At 42.5% G+C, this 23852-nt stretch overlaps 1 protein-coding gene across 2 annotated transcripts in view; it reads left to right on the forward strand.

The window, feature by feature from the left end:
* Nucleotides 1-276: 276 nt before the first annotated feature.
* SRPX (sushi repeat containing protein X-linked) overlaps nt 277-23852 on the forward strand; it is a 49039-nt gene continuing 25463 nt past the window's right edge. The window contains exon 1 of one of the 2 annotated variants that reach the window (XM_074860919.1): nt 277-396. In XM_074860919.1, coding sequence (XP_074717020.1) covers nt 327-396 — 70 coding nt within the window. In that variant the 5' untranslated portion in view covers nt 277-326. The remainder of the gene's footprint in view (nt 397-23852) is intronic. The other variant, XM_074860920.1, reaches the window with a different exon arrangement.

Raw genomic sequence — 23852 nt, forward strand, 5'->3', positions numbered from 1 at the left:
CTACCGGGCGGTTCCCGGAGGCCAGGCCGGAGGAGAGCAGCCCTCGGGGGGAAGCCGCGGGGCACACCGACGACGGGGGCAAGGCACGGGCAGCGCATCCCTCCCAGAGGCCCGAGCCCCTTCCCGCCCGCGGCCGCCGCCGGGCCCGGCTGGAGGGGAGGGGAAGGGCGGGGCGGGCGGCCTGTCCCGGCGGCGGGAGGAGGAGGAGTCTCCGGCGGCGCCCGGGAGCCCGCTCGGAGAATGTCTCCGTCCCACTCCTCCTCCTCCTCTGCCGGCCCCTTTGCCGCGCAGCCCTCAGCCGGGAAGGGCCGCCGCCGCCGCGCAGCATGGGGAGCTGCTGGCTGCGCCTCGCCGCCCTGCTCGCCCTGGGCGCCTACCCCAGCCTGCAGTACGAGGGTAGGGAAGGGGGGAAGGGGGCGGCGGGGGCCGGGGAGCCCCCCGCGGCAGGGCAGCAGCCGGGGGCGCGGCGGGGAGCGCGCGGCGGCGGAGCCGTTTCCCCCGCCGGGCAGGGGCCGCTGCTCGCCCGCCGCCGCGCCTCGGCCCGGGGCGGCGCGGGGGGCGGCGGGGGTCGGGGAGGGCCTGGCAGCCCCCTCGCTCCCCGCCCGGAGCGCTTTGTCTCGTCCGCCGTCTCGTCCTTCCCGGGGCTCGTCCCGGGGCGGCCGTCAGCTCCTGAGAAGCCGCATCCTCGGTTTAGAGTCCCGGGCTATTGGGCGCGATTAAGACTTTTATCTGTTTTGGGTTTAAACGTGCGGAGTGCAGGTTGGTGGTAGCCCATCGCATTTTCGCATGGGGTATCCCGTTTGCATCTCCATGCCGTTATCCTGGCAAACTTACAGAGAACCGAGGAAGGAGAAGACACCCACTCAAAGTTGCTTCAGTAGAACAGACTCTGTGTTGTCCATCATGGTAAAAAAGGGGGGGGGGGGGGCGGGGGGGCGAGTACATGTCTGATCTACCAGCCTTGGCTCCAGGACCTTGGCACCTACAAGTCTTTCACGAGTTTTTGTTGCCTCCGTGCGACTGTGCATGCTAAAAGCTAATCTCAGTTTTCAGTGTGAAAACCAAAATGGTGAATCTGACTGGGTTCTTATGTTTCTAGTAATTAAAAAATGTATGCTTATGGTATTTCACTCCTAATTATTTGCATTTGCTTTAGCAAAATTTGAAATAAGGTCCTCAATTTCAGGTCTGTTTCCGTGGCAAAAGGAAGTTGGCATGTCGAGCTTCCCCTTTTAAAGCAGCTGCATCTTGTCAGATTAAAGATTGCTGACTTGGTGGACTTTGCAGGCAAAGCCAGTGTAAACTGGCATGCGGTGGTGGTTTAACAGGTGTAGTCAGTGAAAACTTGTAGTCAGGATAGAGCCTTCAAAGTAAGCGGGTATTGCTTCAAATTGAGGTGCATTACTGTGGGTTACCAGCGAAGAAAGGCAATGAGCAGGTGAGAAGGGTGTCCAGCACAAGTCACAGCTGTGCGTGCAGAGAAATTCTATTTGATGGTGATACCTGGTTTTTGTATCCAGGAGCTATCCCTACCTAAGACATAGTTCTGCCCATGGAGGGGCATAAAATGAGACAATGATGGTATTTGTAAGTTGAAGTTAGCTTTTCTTATTTTTGTTGGCATGCTTCGGGTGGCTGCTTTCCAGCATGGAAGATACTGGAACACACATTTATGCTTTTTCTTTAAAAAACACTAAGGTATTGGACACATCAGTTGCTAAATCAACAAAGACAACAGAAGTTTCTGTCCTGGCATTTCTCTGAGGATTATTGTACTGCCAAACTCTCTTTATTTTCTTAGGAAGATGACTGAATGCTTTACTTTGCGGTTCATGTGAATGTTAGTCTTCAATTAGTTTGCAGAGGATGCTAATATCCTGTCCTCTTTCTTCCTAAAAGGCCAAATGTAACTTCTCCAGTCTCAAAAATCCACTTTTTGCTTGTAATCTTCAAGTTGGCTACACAGTGGCCTGCTTGTTTCAGCTTTCACTCATTTGAAAGTCCAATTTTCTTCTTGTGCTTAGTGTCAAAGACTCCAAAGAGCTTAAATCAGCAGCAGCTGTATTTGCAAACCCTAATACAAAGTTTTCATGTTCTATTTCTTTTGTTTGGTTGGTTTTTAATAGAGAAAATATGATGTTCTTTCAAATCTTTATTCTCAATATGAAATCTAGTGAAACTGTAAATAGATATTTTCTTTAATGGTACTGTGTTGGCATGTAACTGTACACAATAGGTACAGAATGCCATTAAGTAAGCTAAATTAGATTTCTTCAAAAAATCTGGATAGTATATGTGTGCATGTGGCCCTCCTGAGTACAGATTATACATGCATGTACTTAGCAAACTGTTACCAGGACACTTGATTATTTTGTAGACAAAGCCAGTCTATTTTGGATTTGTACAAAGTGCTTATTTTCAATAGTAGGTTGTTACCTAAACATCAGAAATAGCCTAATTGACTCTTGAATTCATAATTTGGTAACACTGAAGTTTTTAGTGTATAACATTTTTGCTCCATAACCCAAAGTCTGTGGTGAGCACCACACTAAATACAAATAATTTACATGCGTAAACAGAGTTCTGTGATGGATATTTGGTGGCAGGCAGTAAAAATCAAGACAGTATTCTGTCTGTGAAAATGTCATTGAATTAACTATCACCTTGGCATTAGGAAGAAGATTGAAAAATAACTTGATTAATTAAAATTCTTAAAATACTTGAAGGCATTTGTGGCAGCTGCTGTATTACCTGTAACTGTAGTTTCAAATCTTGAAAGGATGCCTGTGGTCTTTTTACATTGTTCCATTCAAAGCTCGTGATGCACAATCAACGAAATCTCTCTGATGTCACCACTCAGAGAAAAGTCTGTCTGCTCTTCAAGAACTTTTTAGAGATGCACCTTTTGGAAGTTAAAACAACCTGAAAACATTTTCCTAAGGACTAAAGAGAGAGAGAGAGAGAGGACCCTTGAGCACTTTAATGACTCTTTCTCATCAAGCAGTTCTACTCTTTCCCAGAGCTCTTCCCATCTCTTCTTTTCTGTTTTTTTGAGCTGTGAAAAACAATGTAGATCCTTACCCTGTTGGGCTCAGGCAGAGCACTGCTGACCATCCAGCAGTGCAGGGTGAGGGTAAAGCTGTAGATACATATATATATATAAACAAATGGAAATCCCTTGTTTGGTGTTTTGGGTACATGGAGATGAAATCAGGTGGCACTGCACAGTGTAAGACTGTTGTACTCGTGTCTTTACACTTTTAGTAGATGAAAGGAAAAGCTAATCTATGATAAAATTAAGGGGAAGCGGTTATACTACATTAAAAAAGAAATTGTGCATTAGAACAGGATATTGATGTGAAGGGACTGTGAACCTTGAGAGAGATGGCATTAAAATCACTTAAAAACTATGTAATATTACAGAACTATTTTCAAAACCTGTATGAGAATTAATTCAATGTAAAACAATATATACGTGTGGTATGCTTGTAAACATATGTATATATTTGGATTAAATACAAGTAGGTGGAAGTCTGTTTGGTAGTGGAAAGGGTAACTCTTGTCAAAGTTGCACTGCAGAGCAAGGGGTGCATCTGTGGGTGAGACTTGTGAGTGCTTCAGCCATTCAGAGAGGGGTGGTCCTTCCCCAATCGAGTTTATACTGTAAATAGACAAAGCATAGGAGGACAAAACTGAAAGAAGTAAATGTTTAAGGTTGCTTAGAGTCATATGGCAGGCTTTAAAAAAACCTGGCATTGCAGTTAATAACTTGGTTTCCACTCATAGCTGCTATCCATCAGACCAAGTTGCAAAATGGTCAAGAAACAGTCTCCGGGCCCCTAAGCAGCTGGTGTTCTGCATTGCCAAGGGTGAGGCCTGTTGTGTCAGCTGAGGGGGTTTTTTTGTTTTGTTTTGTTTTGGTTTTTTTTTTTGTTTTTTGTTTTGTTTTGGTTTTTTTGTTTGTTTTTTTTTCAAATAGAGCTTGCTGTCTCTCTATTAATCTTAGGTGACAGTTTGTGTAGAAGTACATACAAGATCCACTTGTGTGCTTTGTTCTGTGTGTGCTGGTCCCCTGACACTGAGGGCGCTGATAGCGAGCTTCTGGTGGATGCAGACCCGGGTGTTGTGCATGCTGGCTAAGCACAGAACAGAAAGGCAGTGGCTGCCCTCAAATCACTTGCAGTACAAGTACAAGACAAAAACCAGCACGTGAATACAAGCAGATAACTATGTCCTAAGGCACAGCTTTGTCCAAGGACTTGTGCTTTGGACAGGTTGGCTCTATCTAAATAAGCTCCAGTTAGCTGGATGGTGCTGTATGAATGAATAAGACTTCCAGCAGCAGAGAAGCCTAATAGAAATGACATTCTCAAGTGACCTCGAATCCAACAGATACATCATGTTTATATCAATCAATAATGTTAACTCCTTCCCTGACACTGCTTTCATATCTTGCCATGTGAAGTGGGCTATCTTCATGAACTGTAGTAATTCCCTACTGAAAACTTGTCACAGCTTTAAGCATTATCAAAGCACTAAGTTTCTTTCTGAGTGGTCCTTAAGTAATCAGGTCATCGCATCCTCCGTGCTGGGCCTGCTCAGACTGCTCACTCTTCAGCATCACCTGGGGCTTCTGTACGACTGAAGTCTCCAGGGTGAGAGCATATAAACAAAGAGTGAAAATAAGAAAATTTTCTGAGAGGTACTTTCTATGAGTTGCTCGGCTGTCCTTTTTTCTTGTGCTGAAATACACTTTGCCAGAAAGCACAGGCAAGCTAACTGCATGTAAGGGCTTGGGTAGTTAAGGGTAGACAAGCATTGGAGATGGTACAGGAGGCGTAACAGAACAATCAATAGCAGTTATTCCTCACACCTGCAAGTTACTGTATCCCTTTTATTGTTGGTCCACTGCAGTAGTAAATGCTAGGAGACATGATATGGGCTTTCTGAACATCTAGAGTGTATAAGTGCAGTGTTTATAAAAACTTGCACTTGAGATTGACATCAGTACAGGTAGGGCTCTTGTCTGTGAAAAGCGTGAATGAGCATATAGCTTGAAGTATCAAAAGCATGAGTTCTTAAAATACTTTGGTAATGTTGTGTTTTACTGCAGTCTCCTCTCAGACAGTTGAGACCAGTAGTTGCAAATAAAAAGGAATATTACTGAAATACAGTTTTTTTGTTTTTCTCCCACTATAGAGAGATGAATGGGATGGGTATCGATAGGGTCAAATTTATGGCTGATGAACGTACAGGGAACAAGAGTTGAATAAGCCACTGGTTTGAAAATTCAAACTCCTTACATATATGATATATAACCTTAGATGAGTTGCATAGACTTACTTGCTCTTCCTTGCTTTTCCTCATTGGAGATGCCTGTGTAAAAAGTCTGCTACTTAGATACTGCTGTCCACTGATTGACAGGAAGAATGGAGTTTGGAGATGGGCATGGACTTCAGCCCACATTGCCAGATGTCTTGGTGCACTGTTGATAAGCCTTAATTGACTGAAGGCCAGAGAGTGTGTGAGGAACACCATCTTCATGGATGTAAATGTAGACACAAATGATGAATCCTGTATTCTTGCATTTTTTGACTCTATGTTGGAATTTCTTGCAATTCAGTTACCGCAGACAGACCATGTCAGAGGGATCACTGAAATAATTGGTAAAGCACTAACTAGGTTCTCTGGTAGCTTATAAGATTTATAAAAATATACTTAAATTTTTAGATACTGATGCGATGGTCCTTTCTCTTGAGACCTGTACTATGTTGCCATATGTGAGATTAGGTAGCGTAAGGATCCCAAGGCCATCTTCACTGGGAGAAACTGTTTCCAAGGGATGGGTCCCCAGCCCACTAGTGTGATTGTTTGGAGTGGAAGGCAATGAAGAAGCAACAACACTCCTATACTTCCCTACCTTCACCCTCATCACACTACTGATCTTTTGTTTGAAAAGCATATCAGTGATCTAGTAAGTCATGAAATTGTAATGTATGGTATGTATTGTAATACATACTGTAATATAATATTGTCAATCTTTGTGTCTTTCATGGTACTTCTGTGAGCATCTGAAGTACAAATGTTTTTTCCCCAGCTGGAGTAACAAATTACATGCTTCTCTCAATACTTGGCTAATTTTTCTGCTTCTGAAATGACTGTTTGGTTTGGATTTTTTTTAGTTTGCTGTTTCAAGTTATATGTTAAAAATGATGGTGTGCTGAGGATTGTCCGTTTCACAAGGCATTCACTTAAATTTTTTTAGTGCAGTAAATGAACAACTCGGCATACAGGACATGGCTGGCTGACCAGCACTTCTCTGCCACTGTTTCTAACTATGGATTATATTTAAAGGAGCACTGTAAAAATTGTTCAAACTGAAAATTTATGCTGCAGTACCTTGAAAGCGGCTCCAAATTATAGGTTTTAACTTTAACGATTCTGATCTTTCCTGTAACTTGAAATAGCCACTTAAGAGCTCTGCCAGAGTTTGAAACTACTTCAACTTGTCATTTGGCATATCTCTACATGAAGAGAGAAAGGATTTTTGTATTTCTTGAGACTCATGGAAGTAAATTAAATTTCCCCAAATTAATACATATGGGAAGCTCAGCTTTGCCAATATCTTCCTTTGGTTTGCCTGAATAGTCTTGACAAGATTTTGTTGTGCTTGAGGAAATAAATGGTGTCTTTGCCGTGTAGATAACGCACAGAAATGCAGAAGCAGTAGTTACATGGAGAGTAAAGCTCTGTTGGGTGCAGCATCAGGATAAGAAATCCTTCCCTCAGCCACCATTATCTCAAACTAGTGTTTCTTGGCAGCTGCAGGAATTTTTCCTGAGAGAAATGTCTAAGATTACACCCCCCTCTTCAGTTCTGTGAAGATGGAGGGGGAACGCCTTTAGCATGGGAGCACTTTAAGAGCCCGCTACCAGCATGCTGAAGTGAGTCTGTCAAAATACCTTGGTGCTGGACTACTGTTAAAATGAAACTTTTCTGCTAAAAGTCTTGTTTGAGAGAAAGTGTTGCTCATGGGTTTTTGCTTGTTTCCTAAACAGCAGTTACTGGACTGCAGTTCCCTGGTTGGGCTGGCTAGCCTTCATCGCCAACTCCTGATTTTTATGTTTACTGCTATTTTTCTGCTTTCTTCTCTAGCACTTAGTAGATGCCACCTTGCAAAAGCAAGCTGTTTTGCATTCTTTTGTATCCCTCTCAACAGCATCTCTTTTTTTGGCTACTTTTGGGAGTTGTGCTTTCCCTCCAGAAAGCTTTAGACAACTGTGGCCTGTTTCTGCTGATCAGAGTGGACTCCTTGTTCTCTCCCCAGCTGTCCTGGGCTTCCTCCTACCCATCCTTGATGCCTGACTCCTGGCATGTAAGACTTCGGCCAGGATCCCTCGCCTCGATCCCTGTTTGTTCAGGTGCTAATGTGGTAGAGCCCAGGTTTGGGCTCTGGCCAGGAGTCCCGGGCATGTCTGCAGTACAGGAGAGATTTCCAAAATGGCTTTCTCCCAAACCTACTCTTGTTCCTGTTTTGCATTGCTGGAAACGTCTCCTCTTCTCTCACCTGGGTGGCAGTTTTCAACTCTTTTCTTGTGTCCTGCTTGCGTTTTTTAACTTTGCTCTTGACTTTGAGGGGGGCTGCCAGCTTTCTCGACTGCCCCCCGGCTGTGAGCAATGTGGTGGTTCCATATGTGATCTCGCAGTGAGTTGCTGCAGTCCTCTGGGGAGAGGGAAGCCTGCTGGTGAGGCCAAATGGGGACGTGGCTCACATAAATTTATCTAGGATGTCTTCCTTTACCCTCTTGTGCTATTTGGTGTGAAATAAGCGCCAAGGGTGGGACCCATGTTACTGCTTTAGATGGTGCTGCCTCTTTCAGCTGGCCTTCTGTGGGTCTTTGCTGCCCTGGTTTCAACTGTCGAACGTTAGCTCAGGAGTTGGGAGAGCTGCTGTCCCCTCCCTGCAGTGTCCAGGGCAAATTACAGGCTGGGAGAGGGAAACACCCCCAGCCATGCTGGAGGGCTGAGACTCTGCCAGCCTGTGCAAGTCAAGCTGAGGGCAGTCGGGCATTTTTGGCAAACGTTTTTGCTGTTTGGGCAGATACCATTTGTATAACTTCAGGCTTTTTGCTTACTCAATGAAATTGTGTCTTCATCTGAGATCCGATGACATCCGTGGGTTAGCTGCTTTGAGAGACCATGTTTTGCATAGAGCTCAAAAAGAATTGAGAATGCTTGAAATGATGCATGTTCTGGGTTGTTCTTGTGAGATGGATCATTATGAGCTATTTTGAAGGGGGGGAAGGAAAAAACACAACCAAAACATGCAAGATGCTTATCATAAAGATTCTTGATTGCATTCATTTGTTTGAAACTGGTGAGTAAGTATCTACATATGTTTATATATGTCTTTGATTTGTGACATGCAGCTGTGTCCTTCAGGGGGAGGCACAGAAGAAACTTCTTCAGCTTTGCAGGAAAATAGATAACAATACATTTTATGTTACTGCTATCTTTTGCTCCAGATCTTGCAGTGGGTAAAAATATACATGTATGAGAGTACTCCACATATGCAATTTGGGCGGTTTAGAAGTTTGTGTTATAAGGAAATTGTGGTCTTATTACAGAAGAAAACCCTTTTTTTCCAGTAATGTAAAATTTAAAATTTGTCACAATTCTGAATAGACAGGTTTTCTTACAATTTGAGAAGTGTGATTGAAGACATCTGATTTTATTTTTACCTGCTTCTCACCCTCTTCAGGAAATGCTGTTTCCGTCTGTGTTACTGGATTTAAATGTGTTGTACATATATATGCAAAGAATAGCATTGCAGTTTGAAAGTAGTCATATATTCAGGCTTCTCCAGCAGTGCCTTGTCACGCTGCATGGTTTACCCAAAGCCTACACTTAACCAGTGTGGGCGGCCAACATGAGTCACTTAACAAAGTCTGTCTCCTTTTAGGCTGTACCATGAGAGTTTTGACCTGCTAGGGTCTGTGGTTTGTCCTGGTGTTCCTTAGAGGTCTTTCGTCAGGCTTCCTGACACTCACTGGCCAGATGGGGGGAGATGCTGCTTCCAACTCCTGCCTCAGGAGTAAAGTTATAAGCCTATGCCAATTACACTTTTCTTCAGAGCTGTCAACTTTAGGGCAATGCACTTAAAAATAATTACTTGATTCAGATCTGCCTGTCTTGAGTCCATCCATTGTTGCTCTCTGGTTGCACTGTGTCACTCCAAGTAAAACGGGCCAAAATTAATATGCCTCTGTACAGCTGTTCTTGAAGATTAAAACCACGTTGGCTCACAGACATTCACTGTTCTAAGCTGCCCAGAGGCAGATACCAGAAACAATATGCCTGGCACTGAGTTACAGTGGCAGTGAAATATTTAAATAAAAAAACCAGCCCAACAAATAATAAAAAGGTCTTTCCCGTACTTTACTTTTCTGGGGAAGAAATGTATGCGAGTGCTGCAGGCTAGAAGGGGGTACCTTTCTTATTACTGTAATAAGGAAAAAAGCAATGACTTGCTGAAGGTGTTTTTTGTGAAGGCATCTGACTGGTAGTTTGCTTCAGATTTGTACCGCTGGTTTGTTTTCGTGACATTAAGGCAGCTGGTTAGCCTGTGTCTGCATCCCCTTTATAATATGGATTGTCTGGAGAGCTTTGACTGAAAACATTCATATAAGGAGCAAGTACTGCTATTGCATGTGTACTGCATCATATTAAGTACAACCGTGTGGGTGTGTTTAGTTACGAAACTGCTACAGATTGCTCTTGGGTCTCTTTGAAGCAGAAAAGAGATGACCTGTGCCTGGTGGTGGTTCTGGGCATACCTGTGTGCTCTTCTGGCTAGTCTTTCCATTGCCTTTGTTACTGCTTCAGTTACAGCTTCTGGCTGTGTTTCCGTTTGATAGGTATCAGGAACCACGTTTTGAGTTTCTCATTGGTGCTTGACATTTATTGTAATGAGATAGGAAATACGTGTCCAGAAGAAATGGGAGATAACCATGACTGTAAACTTTCTTTGAGTTTAAGGAAATTTCCAGTCAAATGCATCAAATCCTCAGTAGCTCTGTAACAAGGAAAGGCAACTTTTGTATAAATGCCCTCAGTGCTGTTGGTGTATCACTGATTCCTTTTTGTCCTTTCCGCCAGCATACTAGAAGCTTACAGTGGTTAACTAGCTGACAACTTGTCCTCTTTTTGGAAAATATGAACACCTGAATTGTTTTTTTGGCTCTCTTTTTAAGAGAAGTGCTTCTGATTGGGGATTCTGTGCCTCTTTCCAACTGAATGCCAAAACCAAGAATATTAAACTATATCTTTAGATGGCTCTAAAGCATTTCAGAGCTCTTGGATACCAGTAACAGTGCAGGATGTGCACTGCAGCCCTGAAAGTTCTTTTGTTTTATTCTTACCCAGAATCATCCTTTTGCAGTATTTTTGGATGCCAGCTTGTAAGGAAATCTTTAATATGTGGCATACTTATAAAATGACTTGGACATTTTAGCTGTAACACAAGTTAAAAAACATATATATTGTGTGTACAGTAAAAAACAACTTGTAACTCCTCAGAAAGATGATTGATTTATAGCTGATTTCCCTGTTGGGAGAGTAAACCAATTTGCCAAAACAGATCAGTACAAAGGAATTGAAAATAAGTCCTCCATTTGAGTTATAAACATTTCCATATTTGTAAGCCGCTCACGATGAAAATGGGGTTTGATTTATTTGCAGTGGGTGAATGTTGTCTCTAAAGCACGACCCTGTTCTCTCCTTACTCTCCTGCCTTTAACAAAGCTATTCTTTATTGCACAAAGACAGTGAGAAGGCAGGGTGGGGAACAGAAAAAATTCATATTGTAGTATGTGACACATGAGAATAAATTCATGTATTAGTAATGGGTTTTGTGGTACAGAGCCTGATGGTTCTCAGGGTTCCAGTTCTCAGGAAGCTGTGGCCTCCAAAACGTTCTTGGTCTTTCTTGGATGAAGACATTGTGGTGAGCGGGACTGACAAATGGCAATGGAAGTGTGCAAAGGGAAGACATGAATAAGACCTCGTTGCTGCATAGATTAGTTATTGCACAGTTTAAATAAATTTCAACTGGAAAGCCCCGCACACCACTACTGTTCAACAAACTGCAGGCTCTTCTCCTCATCACCCTCCTCCTAAACCCTTGTGAGAGCTGATGCAGCAATTTGAGTTTTGGATTGTATTTGCTCAAACAGTTCTTTTAAAAGTGTCCTGTTTAATACTTAGTCACTTCTCGTTTCCACTGTGGAAGAAGCTGTGAGGAATCCCTGCCATTGCGGTGAGATACTTTGTGTGTGTGAGCAGGGGAGGAGGAAGGCTTGGCAGTCTGCGTGATATGCAGCAGCTTACAAGTTCATACAGGGTTGCATCTCTTTGGGGCTTTTAGTTCTCAGCTGCCTGCAATAAGAGTGCTTCAGCTCTGTAACAAGCTCCTGAAAATTTTTGAAGGCTGGGGCATGATTTACATTGGGGAGCTGGCTGATGGACTGGTCCTGCTAACAGCTTCTTGCCAAGGCAGCGGATTGTTGAGGGATGGTTGAAATGACCTGTAATATAGCTGCTTTTTCCCAGAAAACGATTTCTGTTTTCAGAGCTGGCAGGGTGAGGGAGTTGGAACCAGGCAGCTTATTGTCAGATCTTGTTGGAGGTTGCCCTTGGCCTGATTTCTTACTGGCAAATGTTGACTTGTCTCAGGCTGCTGTTGAACTGGTGCCTTTGCAAATAAGAGATGCTGAAGAGCCTGTCCACTGCAGAGGGTCAGAGCAGTGAGAGGCAAATAACTGGATAGCTGCCATCCACAGCTTGTGTAACCCCTTGCCTTCTGCTAGGAGTCCATGCTAAATGTAACATCCCATTTTCTTTGATGCAAAAAGGCCGGTACCAGTACTATACATAAACAGTGGAGGAGTAATGCTGATTGTCTTTTACATACAAGACACACCACACTGTGGAACTGACTGTACAGTATGTTTCCAATTTTGCATACCATAGTAAAATTTCGTAAGAAAGAAGGGAAACTTCTAAAGCACGGAAAGAAATCAACAAAACTCAAAAGCATGTTTGTAGATAGGCAAGTGTGTGATCCTTTGGTTATTATTTGGTCTGTCTGCAGTGGAGATCCATGTGAAATCTTTCTGTTTTTAATGACACAGGAACAGATTTGCAAATGGAAGGTGAGAGCAGTGAAGGAACATGAACATTTGATTTTGTTTGTGTTTGGGTGGTCCAAATCATTAAAGTTTTTTCTAAAAGCTGTGCAGGCTCCCCAGCTGAAGAGATTATATTTTTTTCCTGTGAAAAGTCATGCCTGGTTGACATAGTAGAAAATTGCAGAGTTGATATTTTTTGATTATTTTAAAAAAAAGGGGGGGGAGGGCTTTCAAATTTCTCATTTCTACATAGAAGACTTTAGAGTTAGGGCTGTCCTGGTGCTGTGAGGGCTGGCAGTGGGAGAGGGACCTCCCCCAGCAGCCCAGAGGCAGCGAGCAGAGCTGGGATGGGGACCAGCTCCCACTATAGTGACAGGGTGACTCCGAGGCCAAGGCAGGGGCCCCAATGGGTGAGGGGCTGTCAGGGTTGGAGCTGGTGAGTGTGTTACAGGGAGTGATATCACTCACATGTTTGACCTCCAGCTGGACTTTGGGTTAAATTCCGCATTATTTACAGTATATTCTTAGTAATGATTTAGGCAATGGTTTCATTTTTCTGTGAGAATTATTACTATCTTAGTACTTTTTGTGTGGATTTTTTTTTCCCCCAGTGTGTTTGACATGCTCCCTTTTTACATCCATATTTCTGGTCTGTATGACAAACTTGCAGGTTGTCAGTCTGCCTTTAATGGCAAGCCCTGAAATCTCACAAGTCAGTTTTTCAGGCTTTGATGCTTCTGTGGGGAGGAGACAGTGAGAAATACCATGGCACCCCTACCCTATCTTTATGAGACAAAACAACTCATCTTTGCTCTATGTCCCCATAGTTTCTTTGAATAGCATAATATTTTGACACTCAGAAGAAACTTGGTGTGACAATAATGCAAATCCATAAAACTGTTATTTAAAAATGACTGTTCTGCTATGAGTATGGCTTGTTCTTCCTGAGAGCCTCTAGTTGCCATCTTCAGGACGTTTATGAAACCTGAACAGTTTTTCAGAACTAAATTGTCTTTGTGGACAAGTAAAATGTATAGACTGGCTGTTAAAGGATTATATGCTAATTATGTTAAGTGAACCCTGACCTCAGTAATTTGAAGCTGTCTGCCAGCTTGCTTGCTGAAGCTGATCATTCCTGACAGATGTTGTTCATCAGTGCTAGGTATCAGCCTCCCCTTAATGAAAGGCACCCAGAGCATGGCCATCCTTAGGTAATGTAGCTGTGCCAAGTACAGCATGACTTCGTATTTCCTTGCTTAGCCCTGCTGCTTCCCAGCACACTTTGTCCTGATGTCAGGAGGCTGGGGCTGGACCTGGTGCTGTATTTCCAGGAGATGAAGGAGATGGAACATCATCCTTCTTGCTGAGGACCATGGTGCTGGCCACAGCCTCTCAGTGTCTGCTCTTGGCCTTGCAGGATGGGAGGAGTGGGAGGAGGGAAAGGGGTGCTGCTGGATATTTGGTAATGATATGGGGCAGGCAAGAGGAGGAGAGAGGTAGGCATGTATGGTCACCGTCTCTGTTTCCCTGCACTAGCTGGGGATGCACTTCTGGTTTCTGCTTCCCTGGGTCGGTTGCTGCCTGGCTGAGTGGTGTGGCGACTCTGCAGAATCTGGGACTGGGTTACCAAGGGAGAAGCATCCCACTGCATTTACTGCAATGACTAGGAAAAAGCGTGTTTCCATTCTGTCTTCAAGCTCATACCTTTTGAAAAACCTACAGGTTGGTCACATACACATTCCTCTTCCCTCTAAAAAGGTTTCTTTTGGGGTCCCATTTTAGGTGCTCCAGTCACCTCTGCTGTTTCTGGTAGTGGCAGTGGATTTTCACCACCCATTTCCCTCTCCTGAAGGAGCAGGGTGTAATTCTAGAAATGAGACTTCGGCATGTTGGGGTCATTAATTTTGTTATATTGGTATTGCCAGGTTTCTCTTTGCCGTAAACCAGCAGTTTGGGTTCCAAAGACTGAGGAAATTTAACTTTATGTTGGTTTCTTCTTATTTACTTTCTAGTTTGGGGCATTTGAAGCTTCTGAGCATTGCCTTTGGCAGTATGGTGCTCTCTTTTTTTTTTTTTTTTTTTTTTTTTTTAATAGAAAGCTAATGCTGCTCATGAATCATGTAATTTCAGCAGATCTAACTTAAAAAAATCACCAAAATATCAAAGTCTATTGTATCAAAACCCATCAATACAGTATATTTTTTGGTAATACTTTTGTGATATGTATCATTAGTGGAACTGAAGCATCTAGGCCAATATCCTTACAAATTACCTCGGTAACCACTCTTTCAGAAGGAAACTTGTTTACTCTCTTGTTTTCAATGGAAGTGAGAACTTGGAGAATATTCTTCTGATTGCCACTGACATGAATATTAATGAAAAATGAGTAAAGGCTTGGAGGGAGTATCTCAAATGTTCCTTTAAAATTCTAATCAGCATTATTTTATCTTGGCTGTAGCAAAAGAATTTTTGAATCTACCTTAGGATATGATTAACATTTATTATTTTAAACAAAATGAGCAAGCCAGTTCTCATCAGTTGGTTTATACAACTTCTGTATTTTTGGCTGTGAACTCCATATTAAATAATGTTTGGTTTGAGACTGTTTTTAATACTAGTCCTCAGAAGTCAATTAAATTCCTGCTTCCTGAGTCTTGACAGCAGTTGTTTACTTTTCCTTCAATTGATTAGTTTGCTATTAAATTTTAAGTTCCTCTGTCCCTCTTTTTTTTTTTTTTTTTTAAGTTCCACCTGTTTTTTTGTCATCTTTGCTCAGTTTTTGACCTGTTGACTGCCCTACATGGCTTCAAGTTGTTCCTTTTGCTCTTCCTCCCTGGTGTAATGCTTGCTTTTTCTCTTTCATGCCACCCTTGCACAGCACTAATAAAGTATGAGTAGTCCTGGAGTCCTTAGAAATATCTATTTTTCTTCCAAAAAGGGCCTCCAGTATTATGGTATTGATACAGCCCTTAATGCTTTTGTGTGTTTGCAGGTGTCATGGATAAAATAACAAATTTTCTAGAGCAGGGACTTTGCAAACTGGTGTTTATGCTTCTAGTTTCTCTGGAAGGAAGCTGCTCCCATGGAAGTGAGACATAAGGTATGCTGTGACAGACCTCTCCTGGGCTTTGTTCATAAGAAAATAACTGAGAAAATGCAGGCTGACAAGTCGAAGCTAATGTAGGGAGAAGTCCTGCTTGAGCCAGTTGAGGATAATAAGCCACAACAGAAGATACTTTTTTTGTTTTGATTAAAGTGGTGACTTAAGCAGAGAAGGTAAAGAAAAGTTGAGCGGGGAGAAGTCCTCAAGGGAGCTCGTTGCCAGCATAGGCTTTACAGTAGTTCTGTGTCACTTCTGACACTGTGTGACTCCTTTACTAAAGAGCAAGAGGAGATCATAGTAACTTCACTTTTTTCCACTCCCCTTCTGTTTTCTAGGAACTTGTTGGAGAGTTTCCTGTGGATTACAGGCAGCTCCTGATGCTAGTTTTCAAGTGTTGGTGTAGTATGATACATAAAGCTGAGATTTTTTTCCTAGGGAGCCTTTCTTTTAGTCTCCTCATAAAATCTGAAAAATATTTTTTAAATGGCAGAGCTTCAGAAATAACACGTGACTTAAGGATAAAGAGAAGAGAGGAGAGCAGTGTATCTGGTGCTGTAGTATTAAGTTAGATACTGAGATGTGCCAGTTTCCAGTGTCAGCATTTAAAAAGAAATAAAATTTCTTCCATCTGTCACCAATTCAGAATAGATCAGGCTTGGTTTTCAGTCTCTTCCTTTGGAAAGTTATCCCAAAGTCCACTGGAACTTGTCATTAAGGAGACTTTCAGCTTATATGTTATTTATTTAATTAACCAGTTACTAGTAGTTCTACCTCTTTTTAGTTACCGATAGTAATACCGCTTTTCGGTCCCTTATTGGCCTTCTGTAGGTGACCTCCTGTTTTTCTGCCTTTTCAATCTGTTCCTAAAATGTAGGCCTACATTAAGGACCCTGTAATATCTTAATATAAGGAAAAAAAAGCACATCAAGTGTGTTCACAGGAATTATTTCTATGGATTTTAAAAGATATCTATAAGTGGTAGCATTTGTTTGCCTCTTCAGAGTCCTGCTTTGCTTTTCCATCTTGCAGCCTTCTAGCACCTGCCCACAGCATACCCTGTCTTCTCATCCTTGCCCCATTGAAGAAGCTTCTGAAGCATTCTGTTTATGTGCGACTTTATGTGTAATTCACGCTTGACTTGTAAACGCAGTTTCATAAATTTAATGAGAAAAGTTTAAAAAAAAACCCAAACAAACCCCACCCAATTGATTCTGCTTAGCATAGAAGGTAGTGATGGCCTGTGAGAGCCCTTTGTGCTAGAAGAGTTCATGCCACATGTAGGGGCTCGTCCTCAGGAGCTGCTGTCCTGATGGAGGTGTGCCCTACCATCAGGGGTGGAAACCACTGTGGTATCAAAGTGTGTTCTTTTGAACAGGGCTTCATCCCAATGCCTGAGGTAGTCTTTTACCCTTTCAGGTAGCCTGGAGGCAGACTAGTCAGTGCAGCTGTTGTGTGAGGGTGGCTGTTGATTTCACTGATACGCAGCTTACCTGGTGTCTTGGAGGGCTTCAGCCATCCCAGCTCTTAGGAAACTCTGATGAGACCTGGTATGCACAGCTGAGCGATGCTGTCAACAGACCTGTGTTGCTTTTGTTCAGTGAGGTGAAAGCTTTCAAGGTCTGTACCAGCCCATCATTTCCTCATGACTCCAAATTCACACTTCAGTTTGATTTTTAGTATGTGTAAGATCCGTCAGTAAAGCAACTTTGAAAAGTCTCTGGGCGCTGGTCACACATATCTGTAGGGGGTCATGCAGTCTCCAAAGTCCTGGCAGAAGAGGAGGGGTTGCTCCAGGATGCGGGTGGGAAATCCTCAGCTCAGGCTGCTAAACCACTGTGGAGAAAAGGGCCAAACATATGTCAGCAGTAGAAGTGCTGTGAGAAGCTAGCCTAGAAAACAGAGGACAGATTGGAGACCTGATGCAGGGTTATAAAATAGCTGGAATTTCCTTAATTGCCTGGAACTTCGTGCTTAGTTAGATTAGGCTATTGTAGTCCATTTGACCGGTGACAAAGCTGTGAATAATTGAGATGAGCTGGTGTCTGACAGGATGGGACAGAGCTCAGGTTTAGCTGTAGACAAGTCCTGCTGGTGGACAATGCTGTGTGAGAGCAGCAAAGAAACCACTAGTGCTTACAGATGTCCAGACCACAGGCAGCGTGTGGACAGCATTTGCAGAGCCTCTCGTAGTTTATCAGGCACAGAGTGCAAGTTCTTCTATATCAAGAGCTGTCTATACTTTCCATGCACAACCCCATAGCTGCTGTAAATAATGAAGGCTTTGCTTTCCTGACATGTTTAACCTCTGGCTTAGACCACATATGTGCTCAGAATAGCAAATATGTTGTTATGCAGCATGCAGCTATGGTAGCTGTGTTTTATGTGGATGTAATGCAGTCTGTAACTCTATTGGTTAAAGAGTGTACATTTTGTTCAGCCGAATTGATTTACATTTTTGCGTTCATAACGCTTTTCATCCTTTCTTTGGTAACAGTCTGTGGTACTGTGACTGTTCCTGATCATAAAGAGAGATGCTGCCATTAGGGTTTTTTAGCATTATTTATTGAAGAGTTCCTTAAGCATAAATCAAACTTTTGAGTTCCTCATGACCTGAAAAAAGGAGACCTTTTTCTCCAACCTTCTCCCTGTTGGTCTCCTGCTGGCATAACTAGCTGCCATTCCAAATATTCAGGGACTTCTTTTGTTCGCCTGTCTTTTGAGGGTTTTTAGTTTGTTTTGCTGGATTTTGGTTTATTGCAAGATCCTTATCAGGTGGAGCCCTGTAAAAGAGAGGGCAGATGTTCTTGGGCTTTCACTTGCCAGCTTAAAAGATCATGGAAGCTAACTTCTTTCTCTTTCTCTGCACCTAGTTACTTAAATGTTTGATTTGGCAATGAGTCCAACCAAAAAAACCCCTCACTGGTCATGCTGAAAATCACCATTTCGTGAGAGCACGGTTCATGTACATAATGTTCAGATTTTTCCCTGAGCTTGAGCCCGGTAGCCCATCTACTTGATGAATCATTGTGGTACTTTGTGGGTTGTACTGTTCAGCAATGAAGGAGATGTGACCTATGTGGGAAATAAGGAACAACACAGGAGATAACTGGTATTTCTCTTGAAGGTGTACCAATGTCAGCTCCCAAGTATGTCTTTATTAGCCTGTTGAGCTGCTTTTTTTTCTCACAGAAATCAATACTTTATTTCAATAGCAGAGGCCTTTCATCTGTTTTTGTCTAATTTTCTTTAAATGAATTTTCTGTTGAAAACCAGCTACATATATGTATATATATATTTTACAACTCTAAAATTGCATTTTAAGCAAAATCTGATGAAATCCTCACTTCCCATTGAATCACTCAAGATGTCACATCACAGAAGCAATCCAGAGCAAACCAGAATTTCCAGGATTAGGATTCTTGAAATGCCTCATTTGTTTTCATTGAGTATAAGGACACAGTTTTCATGAAGGATATTATTTTTTTACAGCTTCAAATGAATAGTATTTAAAAAACAATTACCCAAGGCCTTTGGTCATTTTATGTGTATATACTGTAAGCAGTATTTGAATACACTGCTCATCCTAACACTAAACACACAAATTACAGTAAAAGCAAATGCATTTGCAATGGAGCAAGATATCTGGGAGCAGCCTACGACTGCACTAAGGTTCCTGGACCATACATGTTATTGGCAAAGGTGTTTGTAACCTCTTGTTTAGTCTGTCAGCTTTTCCCTTGACTGCTGCTGTGTTACAGGACTTCTGCCTGGGTTGAGTCAGAGCCATTTGAACAACTTCCACTTTCATTGCCAGTCTGGAGAGGGAAAAATAACCCAAAATCAGTGGTGGAAAGTGTTTTGCTTTGGATTTGCCTTATCTAAGGAAGCAGAGTTGAACTGTGCTTTTACAGAGCCTTTCTGGACTAACTTCCGTGTCCATGCAGGTTCCATCCCACCACTGATTTTTGTGATATTAAACTGCATGGGCATGGCTGCCTACTTCTGGATATGTGACTTCATTGAAATGAACGAGACACCTTATGCCAGGAGTAGTGTTTTCTTTGTCACACAGTATTTGCCAGCACTTAAAACAAGTTTTATTTTGTTAGCTGACTTCTCTGTAAAGTGAGTTTTCTGAACATGTGTGATTAATCTGTGTTGGAAACACCTTCATGGCTTGGTGTCAACTGCAGAGTTTCTTCAGTCACATTGGGTCACAGATGGCAAGGGAGGAGGGAAGAGATTATCTTTTGGGAAAAGAACTTGTGGCTTCATTTTCCTAATCAGATTTGTGATTTCTGTGTAATTGGACGGTTTTATGTCACAAAGCATGAGCTACTGCTGGCACACAAACTTCAGGCATCTCTGACCTCTTTTGAACTTGCTAATTCTGAAGCTTTCTGTTCTGCATTTCAGTTGTTCTTTGATTATGACAACTTTGAAAGAACTATGCTTTGATGGAATCTTGTATGAGGCATCTCTCTCGAAGCAAGTTAAAACCTGTGCTTTGAAACATGGGGTTTGCATCTTGATCAATACTGAGACACAGTGAATTAATATGTGTATAGCCCTGAGGAGATCTCCGTATGGGTTTACTTTCTGTGCCTGAAAGACCTTACACCTGCAAGGAATAGAAGCACAACAGTGGTGTGGAGCTTGCAGGTGTGTATGTAAGCTCAAATCTGTGCTATCCACATGGGTATTTCCATAAATACAGGCAGGGAAATTTCTAAACATCAATGGAAGTTAATCATCTGGGCTAAACTGCACATAAAATTATTAACTTGGTCTGGATGAGTGAGCTGCATTTGGGTTCAGGAACATACCATGACGGTCTTGATATCCTCTGCTTCTCAGTTCAGCACAACTCTTGCTGAATACAAGTTGTCAGGTCTCTGTGCTTTAAGTTGCTTTTCCATGCATTGCAAAGACAGTTGGGACTACTGATTGAGCCAAGCAATAGACTGAAAAGTGGTGTGGCCAGTGGGAACATCCTTTGAGGAAAGAGGAGGACAGATGAAGACTGCTTAACATTAGCAGTTGCCATTAGATTCTCTACATTTAAACATGTTCATCAAGAACAGTTGCCTTTCTGTAGGAAGATTCAATGCAAATCAGTATCTCTGGCTATTTATTAATTGATTTGGCTGACTTCCTCTTCTATTTGTTCTGCTTTGATTTCTGTAACAAAATAAATTTTATATTTCTTATTTTACTTTTTTCAAGCTTTACAGACCAGATGCAACAAAACACCTGAGTGTGCAGGCAGTTCTTAAAGAAATACTAAAATCCCACCGAAGCCGATGGCATTTAAGCATGAGCTTTGCAGAACTGGGGAGTAATGTTCAACCAGTAAAGAATGAGATTAGAAGCCTGACTTCCCATTTTTACTGCCATCATAAATGAGTGCAGGTATTTTTACATACAAAATAAAGCCCTCTAATGTGAAGGTCATGACCATTTTTGGTGCCTTTTCTGCCTACTCATGTACATCTTTCAGACTTCTGAGGTCTTAGTGTGACCTAGCCCTGCCATACTGCAAGAAGCTCTACAGTCTGCTGCACATAAAGCCAAGTTTATTAATTCATATATTTGATAAGGTTTTGGGTACCATGGAATATAAAACTCTGAGGCAAAACACTGGAGGAACTGAATCCAGATGTTACAGACTTATTGGTGGGAACTGGTCATCCTCTTCTTACACGTGCTTAAACTGATCAGCAGCATTTGAATATGGAAGAAATTCCCAAGTGCTTTCCTCTGTTTTGAAGGATAGATCGCATGTGGAATGAGCCTTTCTTTTCCTCCCAGTATCAAGAGTAGCCAGTGCCTGCAGACCAGAGAAAATGCCATCATGTTGCATCCCTGTGCGCAACACACAGTGTCATTACAACAGGTTTTTGGTTTGGGTTTTTTTTGTTTGGTTGTTTCTTTTTTTTTCACTTTGTTTTCCTTTTGGTTATTGTATAAAATTTGCCATACAGCTGAAATTGGAAATTACCACTGTATTCTTAGGGTTGTTTTTTTTCTGTTCTTGATTTCCCAGCAATGTTCAAAAAATTGGAAATGCAGTGATCTTTTCATTGAGTCCAACCACTAAACTCGCACTGCCAAGTCCACCACTAAACCATGTCCCTAAGCACCACATGTGCATGTCTTTTAAATACCTCCAGGGATCGTGATTCAGCCTAGTGGCGTCCCTGGGAGGCCTGTTCCAATGCTTGACAACCCTCTCACTGAAGAAGTTTTTCCTAATATCCAATCTAAACCTACCCTAGTGCAACTTGAGGCCATTTCCTCTTGTCCTGTTGCTTGTTACTTGGGAGAAGAGACTACACCCACCTCTCTGCAACCTCCTTTCAGGTAGTTGTAGGGAGTGATAAGGTCTCTCCTCAGCCTCCTTTTCTCCAGGCTAAACAACCCCAGTTCCCTCAGCCGCTCCTCATGAGACTTGTGCTCTAGACCCTTCACCAGCTTTGTTGCCCTTCTCTGGACACGCTCGAGTAATTCAATGTCCTTTTTGTAGTGAGGGCCCCAAAACTGAACACAGTAATCGAGGTGTGGCCTCACCAGGGCCGAGTACAGGAGGACAATCCCTTCCCTAGTCCTGCTGGCCACACTATTTCTGATACAAGCCAGGATGCTGTTGGCCTTCTTGGCCACCTGGGCACACTGCTGTCTCATATTCAGCTGGCTGTCCACTGAATTGGTGCTATATTTAAGACTTCATGATTCAGTAGAGCGTAACCTGGAACATTGACTTTTGCTGCTGATTTTTACAGCATGTACCTCAATTTTAGGTAATACTTATAAGCCCTGAGCAAAAGAGCATGAGAAAGAAAAAAGGCGTAAGAAACTCAGTGGTGTAAATTGACAAAATAGTATCACCTAAAAAATCTGAGCTTTTATTAATGTATTCTGAAGGACTGCGAGTACACTATATATGAAACTCTTCAGTCTGTCTGATGCTAAACTAGGGAGAACAGCATTGCTGTTCAGAAAAAAGTCCTTATTGCAGGCTAAGTGCTATAGCCTCTTGTACTTAAGTGCCCAAACTTGTCCTGTCTCAGGGCAGTAATCGGAAAAAAATTTCCAGCTGGTGTCATGAACGGTACCGTTGCTGTCTATAGCTTATTCTCAGTTGGTCCAGCTCAAAAAGACTTAAGAAATTTCTATGCTAGTCCTGGGAAGACAAGTCTACATAGCTGTTCTGCCTCTTAGAGCCCACATTCCTTCTTTTTCTCAATTATAAAGCATATACAGCACATCAGCACGTTAAATGTTGTTCACGTACACACCTGCGTATGCAGTGCCTGCCTTGGCATTCTGTTCTTGTGCTCTGATTCTGCCAGCAGACCTGTGTGGCTGAACCTTTGCAATGGGGAGAGGAGTCCTGTTTGCCTGACCCTAAACTTGCCCATGTGCAATCACTCATAATCAGTGGCATCAAACAGTGGAGCACCAGAGTCCTCATTCCCTTTGTCCGTGCAGGTAATCCCAGCGATCCTGGTGAAGATCTTACAGTGAATAACTTTGCTAAGGTTTATATGCGGTTGCAGGCTTTGATGTTGTCATTCTCACTTACTGATGCTTTGGGTTTTTTTTAACTTTTTTTTAAAGAAACCTGTAAGTGTTCCACTGGTATTGATTTTTCTTTTGTGCATTTTTACTATCATTTTAAACCTTGCCTTGCTGGTGCCTGTCAGAATTAAATGATCCAGTAAGAAAATAATTTCCATAATCTGTGAGAAGTTGTGGAGATCGGGGGACATCCCAGAAGACTGGAAGAAGACTAATGTCACCCCCATCTACAAGAAGGGCTTAAAGGAGGATCCAGGAAATTATAGGCACATCAGCCTTACTTCAGTCCCTGGGAAAGTTATGGAACAAATCCTCCTGGGGGCTGTCACAAGTCACATGAAGCACATGACTGGGAGAAGCCAGCATGGATTCACCAAGGGCAAATAGTGCTTGACAAACCTGATCACCTTCTATGACCAAGTAACCTGCTTGGTTGATGTGGGCGAGTGGTGGACATTGTCTACCTGGATTTCTCCAAGGCTTTTGATACGGTTCCCCACAGCCTCCTCCTAGAGAAACTGATGTGTTATGGTCTAGATAAGTGCTTTGTGCAGTGGGTGGGGAACTGGCTGACAGGCTGCACCCAGAGGGTGGTGGTAAATAGCTCCTTTTCAAATTGTCAACCCTGGCATGCCCAACGAGTATAGTGAAGTTTGGGATCTTACTGTCTGGAATAGTGTCTTTCTATCTGCTCAGGGATTTGCGGTGCATAAAGGAGTAATATACTTAAGAAAGTCAGGTTTTGAGCAAAACTGAGGGACACAGAAGTCCTTTTAAAACTTCTGCTGCAATCTGACAGCATTTGTCCTTCTTCTCTGGCTCAGCAAGCACCGACAAATACATGCATTTTCACTTGTGTAGTAGGAGTCGAGGCTTTTGCAGACTTTAACAAACAGTCAAGAGGAGGGTGATCAGATCCTAGAAATATAGGAAGTATTTTGCTCAATGCCTGTTTGGCTGTGTGTATTTAATTTATCTAT

Source organism: Strix uralensis, chromosome 2 (genome assembly GCF_047716275.1).
Source record: "Strix uralensis isolate ZFMK-TIS-50842 chromosome 2, bStrUra1, whole genome shotgun sequence".
In the NCBI taxonomy this organism is placed as follows: domain Eukaryota; kingdom Metazoa; phylum Chordata; class Aves; order Strigiformes; family Strigidae; genus Strix; species Strix uralensis.